At 38.3% G+C, this 10,376-nt stretch overlaps 1 protein-coding gene across 1 annotated transcript; it reads left to right on the top strand.

Annotated features, from left to right (window-relative positions):
* The first annotated feature begins 6,620 nt into the window (after positions 1-6,620).
* Positions 6,621-8,238, top strand: LOC148200643 (uncharacterized). The gene is made up of 2 exons (XM_088113015.1): positions 6,621-6,812; positions 7,072-8,238. Exons 1-2 carry the CDS (start codon positions 6,621-6,623, stop codon positions 8,236-8,238), a joined length of 1,359 nt encoding a protein of 452 aa, XP_087969141.1.
* The last annotated feature ends 2,138 nt before the right edge of the window (positions 8,239-10,376 follow it).

The following is a 10,376-nucleotide window of genomic DNA, read 5'->3' as shown; positions in this document are numbered from 1 at the left end:
AGTCATATTGTTCTCAACATAGAAATCAGCAGAATATGAATTACAATCAGAGTAACATGCAGAATGAGAATCATAATCAGAGGCACTAGCAAAACAAGCAGTATTCACGAAATCAAAATAGGTAGACATGGAAAAAGAAGAATACTAAAAATCACGAAACAAATAAAACACAACATGGGGGAAACATATAGAAAATTGATGGTGGATTTTGCTGGACCAGCAGGAACCTGTTAATATTTTATACAGCTCTGAGCATCATCTACACGAGATAAATGCCATTTATCCTTTGCGTTTTTGTTTACATTTGATTAAAGAAAGTGCTGCTTAGTGTTCCCTGGGAATAATGGAGAGGTACAACTTAATTAAGGAAGTTGGTGATGGGACTTTTGGGAGCAGTCCGAGCGTAAAAAAGAGGAAACCATGGTGATTAATTTCCTTTTTCTTTGCATTCATTTGGCTTTGGAGCGGTGCATTTAGCATTTTAAATTGGTGTGCTTTTAACTTTTTAATTCGATGTTGCAATTTAATTTGGTTCAAGCAATTTTCATTTCCGTTGTTGTCTAGTTTGGTTGGTTGTGATATTTTAGTTGTAATGTTAATTTAAGTTAGTTGGGTGATTCGTCTTGGATTTGGATAAGAGTAGTGTGTAATTGTCATTAATCGATGATTGGAAGTACGTAATTGAATTAGTGACCAACCATTTTAATTCTTCGGTTCCTTCCGTGTTTACATTCGCATTTTAATTTAGTTTACTCGCATTCACAAAATCTTCACAATAACCCCCCACTACGTGTTTGATCTGAGACTGAACCACAATTTGGTCCTTGAGAGACGACCTAGGAGTCACTTCCTAGTCTATACTGCATTCTTTTATGCACAACTTTTGTGGGAGGTGCGACCCTCCCATCAAAATGGCGCCGTTGCCGGGGACCAACGGTTCAGTCTTAGGTCTTTTGTTGTGTTAGTGTTGTGTTGTGTGATGTGTTTTAGGATGTTTAGTTAGTCTTGTTTGGGTTTACTTCTTTTATCGATTTTTGTGTTTTTAGATTTTTATCATTTTTTGTATTTTGTGCATTTAGTTGTTGTTTCTGGAAGTTTCAAATTATGTAAATAATGGTTTTCCCCCATGTTATGTTTCTATATGTTTGGTTTAATCTTTGTTTGAAGTGGAAGTCCAGGTCTGAGACAGGTTTTGCACTACAATAGAAGAGATGACAGATTCTCAAGACTGGATATATGATCTGATCAAGAGTCTTCCCAAATTCCATGGGTTGGCACATGAAGATCCATACAGGCACCTCAGGGAGTTTTGTTTGGTGTGTTTGTCGATGAGGCCTCCTGGTGTTTCAAAGGAGACAGTGTTGATGAAAGTGTTTCCAATGTCCCTTCAAGGTGCAGCAAGAGACTGGTTCCTATACCAGTATCCTTTTGATAGTTGGCAGGAAACACAACAGAGATTCCTCAACAAAGGTAAGCAACATTAGGAGGGAGATCACTACCATTGAGCAATTTCAAGAAGAAAGCCTGGCAGATTATTGGGAGAGGTTTAACAGGCTCTGCACAGCCTGTCCAAACCACCAAATTTCAGAGCATTTGCTCTTGATTTACTTTTATGAAGGGCTCCTGGACAATGAAAGGATATTAGTGGATGTAGCTGCTGGTGGATTTTTGATGGACAGAACTCCAACAGAGGCAAAGAAGTTGCTCTGCAAGCTGGCGGGTCAAAATCCAAGTGAGGTAGTAAAGGAAAAACCTGAGCAGGTTTACTGTAAACTTGAAATCCCTACTCATGTATCTGAGGTTCAAGTAAATTTTAATGCTTTTGAATTGGTAAAACTTGAACCATTTAAGCCTGTTTTGGATTCTGATATTGATACACATGTGCACACTCATGTTGTGGATTCATTATTCCCTATAGAGCACATTGACATACTTGATGTTCACTATCCTTGCACTGACCTTGATTTAAATGATAGCCTTGAGGATGCAGCTGATGACTTGGAGATTGGTAAGAAAATTTTCAATGAGCAAAAACAGGTTTATTCTGAACTTGAGATTCCAAACACTTTACCTGATTTGCTTATGCATTCAAATGACTGTGATTTGATGCACACTGATTCTATAGGATTCATGACTGATACTGATACAGATTTGATTGTCCATTCTAAAATTTTTGATTCAGTATCAGCCATTGAACCCATTGGTCTAAGGGTTGTTTTGGATGGACATGATTGCCGTGATGAAATTTTGAATGATAATAGCCTTGAACTGACCTTTGATTCTGTTGATGATGCATATATCAATATTGATTTTGAGGTGGAAACTGTGCAATCTGATAACTCTATAGAGTTAGGACTAAACTTTGATCTGACACAATTCTCTGAGAACTTTGAATGTGATTGTGAATCTGGTTCTTGCCCGATCTGTATTGAAATTGATTATGTGTTACAGACAGATTCTAAGTGTATAACAGATGCTATTAATTGTGAGTTTGATGACCATGCTGCAGAATTAAATGAGAATACAGGTGCTGACATTAAGGAAATCATGATTAATGAAGGAGAGTGTACTGCTACTTCTTTGACTGAGCCAGAGATCTCCATTCCGGTGTCACACACTGAACAACTGCCAGTGGAAGGAAAGCTACTGATGGAACAGTTTGCTGGGAGAAGAAAGAAGAAACATCTCGTTTTGGATGATATGGCAGTACTGATGAAGTTGGTCCTCCTCCAAACCTCCTTGCTGGATTTAATGGTGGAAGACATCTCCCTGAAAGTCCAAAATTGGCAACTGCCACCATGATCGGGGGAGTTTTCTTTTTCTCTTCTCCTCCTTTTCCTACTTTTATTGCACTTGTCCATGATGTGTTGATTGTTCTGATTTCTGATCTTATGCTTATGGCACATTGAGGACACTGTGTAGTTTAAGTGTGGTCTATTGGGGGAGATTCTGATTTTTCTTTGTTAGTTTTTGTTTTTCGTGTTAAATTTTTTTTTTCTTTTCTAGGTAGTTTTTGTTTTGTTTTGTGTACAGTTTTACATATTTCTCATAATTTCTGGATTGTGGTTAGGATGTCAGTTTTCCTTCACTTCATTGATACTCTGAGATGTTGGATTCCTTGCTTTTCTTTGCTTGGAAGATGATCATGATGTTTGAGAGTTGAATTGATTGTGACACAAATGCCCTGTGTGAGAATTTGAGCCACTTTATGTTCTTTCTTGTGTGTGATATGTCTCTTGATTGCTCGCACATATGCCTTGGCTTGACTCTTATTGATAATCCTTGATTGATATGCATGTTTGGAAGTGATAAAGGAAGTTTTGTTCTTGAGCCTCTCTAGCCAAATAAGCTTACCTTGTTCTAATCCTTTGATAACCCCTTTTGAGCCTATACTTTCCTCATCTCTTTATTTTGAAGCTCATACACTAGCCCTAAGTGAAAAACCATGATTACCTTAACCTTAGGGAATTTTGGAGCTTTGGAAGTGTTTTCGGAACAAGTGTGGTCTCTTGGGGGTTTCTGATGAGTTGGCTAGTTGGTTCCTCTTCTTGTTTTGTTTTGGTAAATATATGTGTATCTTGTCTTTTACAGTTTTGTTTTGAAAAGAGAGAAAAGAAAAGAGACAAGATGAAAAAAAAAGAGAGAGCAGTAAAATAGTGAAAAAAAAATGTGTGAATAATTGTGAATAATGGAGTCAAGAAGAGGATGGAATTAGAGGTTGTGGGTGTGTTTGAATGTGTTTACACTTGTTCCCCATTGCTCCTCTGTTCCTTATGGTTTGTAGCTTCTTATCCAAATATATCCTCCCTTGTCCTTGGCCCCATTACAACCATGAAAAGACCTTTTGATTTGAACATGCGTATGTGCTTGAGTGTTGATATTAGAGGCTTGCCAAGTCTATTTGTGATTGCTTTCTCGAGTGCATTGAGTGACATTGATTTACCTTAAACACTTGAGAGAAACACTGATTGTGTGCATCTGTGAGGCTCTGTTGCTTTTGATTCATCTCTTGAACTGATTGACTGCTTTCCTTGTACTGAATTGTTTGGATGATTCTTTGAGTATTTGCTTTCATTGACTCTGTGTGGGATTCTGCCTATACCTTTTACCATCCAGAGTTTGTGAGAATTGTGCAACTGTGTTTCTGTTTTGGAGTCTTGTTGTCTGTCTTTCGAGTCTGTGTCAGCTTCCTGAGGTTTGAGTAGTTCCCTGGTTTTCGTCTTGGTTTTGCCCAGGAGTGCAAAAGACTAAGTGTGGTCTATTTTGATGAGTCGTTATTTCTTGAATTATATTTAGTTTATTGCACTTAAATAAACTAGGGAATTGTGTTTAATTGCTTGTTATTTCCTCGTTTTTCCGAATTCTGCTTAATTTGGTCGGAAATTTGTAATTGTGCTAATTTGGATTTTCTGAGCTGATTAAGTGCATTTTTGAAGTGTAGGAAAATTTCGGAAATACATTTTGGGACATCAGGAAGAGTGCCAAATAAATTCAAGACTCTCCACACAGACATTTGTGAATTAATTAAATTGTAATTTAGTAGTTTAGAATTTCTGTATGAACTCTTACATTTTGGGTCAATTTTTGGTAAAGTAGATTAGGCCCAAAAGTAGAGATTAGTGACCTAGACTCTAGGGTTTTTGTGTGGACCCTACCCTTATAAAAGAGGGACACACGACCCTTGTGCCCAGCCGCCACTTTGCTGAAGGCCACTAGTGACTTCTTGGTTTGACTCTCGGTTTTACATTCATATTCAGCGTTGGTGTGCACATGTTATTCAGCTACTGTTACATTGATTTGAATTTTATTTTCATTTGGAGAGGATGCGTGGACTTCATCATCTTTGATGTTTCTTTGCTTGGTGAATGTTGTTACGGAGAGGAGAAAAATGAGAGCTCAACGTTAATTCCTTTTTGGAGGATGCAATTTTATTTATTCTGCCTCTTTTCATTTTCGGAAAAACATTTGTGATTGAATGTTTTTGGCTTTTAAAAGTAGGAAGCACTGTTCGGCGGAGCTGGAAGAAGAGTAGCAACGGTGATTGATGATGGAAGAGAGAAGCACGTTTCTTTTCTCTTCGTTTAATTTTTCTTAGCTTGGAGAAATGATGATTTACGCTGGAATAGGAGGCTGCACGGTGAAGAAGTGGAGCACGCACATGGAGCAGTAGCCACGCTGATGCTAGAATGGAGAGGAGGAGCTAATTTCATTTTGAAGTTTGAAGTGGTGTTGTCATGGCCTGCTTGCACACGGAGGAAAATTTCATTTTAAATGGTGAAGGAGCTGAATAACGTGTGCACACCAACGCTGAATATGAATGTAAAACCGAGAGTCAAACCAAGAAGTCACTAGTGGCCTTCAGCAAAGTGGCGGCTGGGCACAAGGGCCGTGTGTCCCTCTTTTATAAGGGTAGGGTCCACACAAAAACCCTAGAGTCTAGGTCACTAATCTCTACTTTTGGGCCTAATCTACTTTACCAAAAATTGACCCAAAATGTAAGAGTTGATACAGAAATTCTAAACTACTGAATTACAATTTAATTAATTCACAAATGTCTGTGTGGAGAGTCTTGAATTTATTTGGCACTCTTCCTGATGTCCCAAAATGTATTTCCAAAATTTTCTTACACTTCAAAAATGCACTTAATCAGCTCAGAAAATCCAAATTAGCACAATTACAAATTTCTGACCAAATTAAGCAGAATTCGGAAAAACGGGGAAATAACAAGCAATTAAACACAATTCCCTGGTTTATTTAAGTGCAATAAACTAAATATAATTCAAGAAATAACGACTCATCATGTGTGACTCTAAAGTTGCATAGCATTTTAAGCATTGCTTTCTTATTTTAGTTGTCGTGTGAATTTAATCGTTTACCTCAACGTTGCATTTTATTATTAAATGTATTTTCCTTGCTTAAAATTAGTTCAAGCACTTTTTGTAGGTTTTCTTTTAATTCCCGCCGGTTTATGTTTTAATGTTTTAGCTTAAGTATTGCATTTGAATAACATATCACATGTTTCTTTATTATCTATGCATTTTAATTAGTTCACACATCTTGCTTTAGGAATGTTGGTTCACTACTTCCATTCACTTTAATTAGTTTACTGTTCTCGTTCACTATGTTGTCTATTTTGTTCAGCTTCTTCATTTTCATGCATTTCCAATTTCCTCACTTGCTTTAGAGACCGTTCGGTGTCAATGTAGAACCGTTCGGTCTTCATGTTTTATTCGTTTATTTCAAAGTGTTTTCAATTGTGTTTGGTTGTATTTAAGTTCCAGTTTTAATTTAGTTCATTTTGAATCACAAAAACACTTTCAAAACCCCTCACTACGTGTTTGACCTGAGACTCGAACCACATTTGTTCCTTGAGAGACGACCTAGGAGTCACGTCCTAGTACTATACTGCATTATTTAATGTACATCAAATTTGAGGGGCCGCGACAGCCTCATCAAATTTTGGCGCCGTTGCTGGGGACCAACAGTTCGGTCTTAGGTCTTTTGTTGTGTGTTGTGTTTTGTCTTGTGTTGTGACGTGATGTTCTGTTTTGTGTGTGTGTGTTGCATGTTAAATTGTGACGTGTTTTGTTTGTTTCGTAATTTTTAGAATTTTTTTTGCCATGTCTACCTATTTTGATTATGTGAATACTACTTATTCTGCCTATGCCTATGATTATGATTCTCCTTCTGCATCTAACTCTGAGTTTAGTTCTCATGTATATTCTGTTGGTGTCTATGTTGAGAACAGTATGACTCATCCTCTAACTCCTGAGAGTGCTCCTTGGAAGCCGGATCCACTTGATGAGGAGGATGTTCGTTGTGTTTTCAACACTGGACTGATACATTTGTTGCCTGAGTTTCATGGTTTTGCAGGAGAATGCCCACATAAACATTTGGAGAAGTTCTATCTCATTTGCTCTGTAATGAAACCTCCAGATGTCCCAGATGATCACATTTTCACACTCATTACAAGGAGCAGCGAAGGATTGATGTTATTGTCTTCCTCCAGAATTCGTCACCAGTTGGGAAGATCTTGAGCATCAGTTTCTAAACGAATTCTTCCCTCTACAGTATGGTTACAGCAACGATCCCGGGTCGAATGATCCTAACCTGGGATGGTATGGTACTCCACAACATCAATATCAAGAACCACCATTCCAAAATACATGTATGCCTCTGCCAGTCCAGCAACAACAGCATCTGCAACTTTATGAGTTTGCCCAAATAGCTCCTCAGCCTTCTACTTCGGAGCCTACATTGCAGGAGTTGTTGGAGAAGATGACCATGCAGAACCTTCAGTTTCAACAAGAGAACAAGCAGTTTCAGCAGGAAATAGGAGCTGCGATTCAGAGTATGACTGATCAGATAGGGCAGATGGCCACTCAACTCACTGAGGAACAATCTCAAGATTCAGAGTTACCATTTCAGACTATTCAGGTTCCAGATGATGTTAGTGTCATCCACATAGTAGATGGGGAGCAGAGTCATGAGGTTACTACTACGCCACCTACTTTCCCACCCTCCTATGCCCCCACTCTTGCACCTGAGGAGATTGACAAAGATTTTGAGGACCAGGCAGGTATAAGCAACAATTTTGAACCAGGTAGACCATTTTCATCTTCCACCACTTTTCCAATCTTTAGAGAAGTGGAGGAAAACATACCTCAAATTGATTATTCTGTTGATGAATGTGCTATTCATGATTATGTTGTTGATAGGTATGTTGATGATTATATTATTGATGAGTCTGTTTTTGATTCTCCCTCTCTGCATGATGAGAATCACTTTTTGCTATCACATCTGAATGTTTATTCTCCATGCACTGAACATGAATCTGAGTCTGTTGTTGATATTGCTTCTAATTTTGAAAGTGATTCATGTTCTGAGAGTATATCTGAGGTTCAGCCTATTACATTGGGATTGGGTGTTATACCCTTGCATGTCATTTCTTTGGAACCACATGGCACTAACCCTATTGCAGGAGATACACATGAATTTGACCAACATGCACCCATAGTGGAAGACAAAGGTGCTTACATACACAATAGTTTGAAGATCAATAGGCACCGGCTGAACCCACTGATCAACAATCACTTCTTCTTAGATCCAGTTGTGGAAGACATTTCCCTGCTTGATCAAATCTGGAGGATGAAGCAATTCTTCCTCAAAACTTCCTTGCTGGATCTTGTGGTGGAAGACATCTCCCTGATAGTCCAAAATTGGCAACTACCACCATGACCAGGGGAGGTTTCTTTTTCCCTTCTCCCCCTTTCCCTACTTTTATTGCTCTTGTCCATGATCTGTTGACTGTTTTGATTTCTGATCTTATGCTTATGACACATTGAGGACACTGTGTAGTTTAAGTGTGGTCTATTGGTGGAGATTCTGATTTTTCTTTGTTAGTTTTTGTTTTCTTTGTTAAATTTTTTCTTTTCTAGGTTGTTTTTGTTGTGTCTTGTGTACAGTTTTGCATGTTTCTCTTGATTTTTGGACTTTGTTTGGGTTGTAAATATGTCTTTCACTTCATTGATACTCTGATTGGTTGGAAATCCTTTGCTTTTCTTTGCTTGGGAAGATGATTATGATGTTTGAGAGGTTGAATTGATTGTGACACAATTACCCTGTGTGAGATTTGAGCCACTTTATGTTCTTTCTTATGTGTGATATGTCTCTTGATTGCTTGCGCATATGCCTTGGCTTGACTCTTGTTGATAATTCTTGATTGATATGCATGTTTGGAAGTGATAAAGGCAGTTTTGTTATTGAGCCTCTCTAGCCAAATAAGCTTACCTTGTTCTAATCCTTTGATAACCCCTTTTGAGCCCATACTTTCCTCATTTCTTTGTTTTGAAGCTCATACACTAGCCCTAAGTGAAAAACCATGATTACCTTAACCTTAGGGAATTTTGGAGCTTTGGAAGTGTTTTGGGAACAAGTGTGGTCTCCTTGGGGATTCTTATGAATTGGCTAGTTGGTTCCTCTTCTTGTTTTGTGTTTGTAAATATGTTGGGTATCTTGTCTCTTACAGTTAGAGAAATAAAAGAAAAAGAGTCAAAATGAAAAAAAAAATACATAAAAAAAAATAAAAAAATGAGAAAAATAAAAAAAAAATTGTTTGTGAATAATGGAGTCAAGAAGAGGATTGAATTAGAGGTTTAGGTGTGATTTGACTGTGTTTACACTTATTCCCCATTACTCCTCTATTTTTTTTTGGTTTGTAGCTTCTCATCCATATTTATCCTCCCTTGTCCTTGACCCCATTTCACCCATAAAAGACCTTTTGATTTGAACATGCATATGTTTTGAGTGTTGATATTAGAGGGTTGCCAAGTCTGTTGTTGCTTGTTCTCTTGAGTGCATTGAGTTGAAATTCTTCACCTTAGACACTTGAGAGTAACACTGATAGTGCATCTGTGAGGTTTTGTTACTTTTGATTCACCTCTTGAGCTGATTGATCATTTTGCCATGTCTCAAATTGCTTGGATGATTTCTGTGAGTATCTGCTTTCTTTGATTTTGTGTTGGATATTGTCTACTGCCTTTCTTGGTCCAGATGCCTTGAGAACTGTGTAATTCGGTTTCTTTCCTCATGAGTCTTTGTTTTATGTGTGTTGAGTTTGTGATAGGCGACGGCTTGAGCTGAATCCGGAAACGACGAGAAACCGAGATTTGCTCGAGATGAAGACCGGGAAGCAGCGGAAGAAACAGACGTAGTCAAGAACCCTAGCATTTGGATTCGAAGATGAACAGCGAGGAACAAACCAGAGATTCGAGGTTTGTTCGGTTGAAAACCTAAGGTTTGATGCGGAAGCGGTTTGAGCGATGGAGAAGTGTTTTAGGCGGTGAGAAAGGATCTAATCGGTGGAGAATGGTCATGAAGCAGAGATGAAGATGTGGTTCGGAGGGATCTATCAGACGTGAGAAGTTTGAGATTCGGAGGTGACGAATCTCATGAGGAAAAGGATTCGGAGGCTTCGCTGATGAAATCTCGTGAGGGAATAAGGCACGCGTGGCATTAGATATGATGCAAGTCCCGAGGAAGCTTTCAATTGATGAGAGTGGTGTGAGATGGATGCTACGGAGGAGAGAGAATCTGATAATGGAAAATGAGAGAATGGATGGTGTGAATGGAAGGTGGCTAGAGGAGATCCTTTGGGATTCTCTAGCTTTGACTTTCAAGGGAATTAATTTCTGGAGTTCTCTCTACAGAAAGTTTAATTCATTATTCTCAAAAGTCCCTTACAAGAGGTGGTGGCATGTCTATATATAGGACTAAAAGTCCCTCCTATCTAGCACATGCCTAACACCTTTTACACATGTTTTTAATAAAAGTAAAAGAAATACTATACTAAACTAATTAGCCTTGGTCCCCGCGTA

Source organism: Vigna umbellata, chromosome 4, assembly GCF_029865625.1.
Source record: "Vigna umbellata cultivar VRB3 chromosome 4, Vumbellata_1.0, whole genome shotgun sequence".
NCBI lineage: Eukaryota > Viridiplantae > Streptophyta > Magnoliopsida > Fabales > Fabaceae > Vigna > Vigna umbellata.
Note: the sequence above shows the minus strand (reverse complement) of the source record. Positions and strands in the feature narration are given on the sequence as shown.

Bases quoted from the DNA above. Each gene is read 5' to 3' on its own strand.
- LOC148200643 (XM_088113015.1), top strand. From the start codon at position 6,621: ATGTCTACCTATTTTGATTATGTGAATACTACTTATTCTGCCTATGCC. The intron at 6,813-7,071 runs GTTCGTTGTGTT...TTCCCTCTACAG, and splicing joins ATCCACTTGATGAGGAGGAT to TATGGTTACAGCAACGATCC.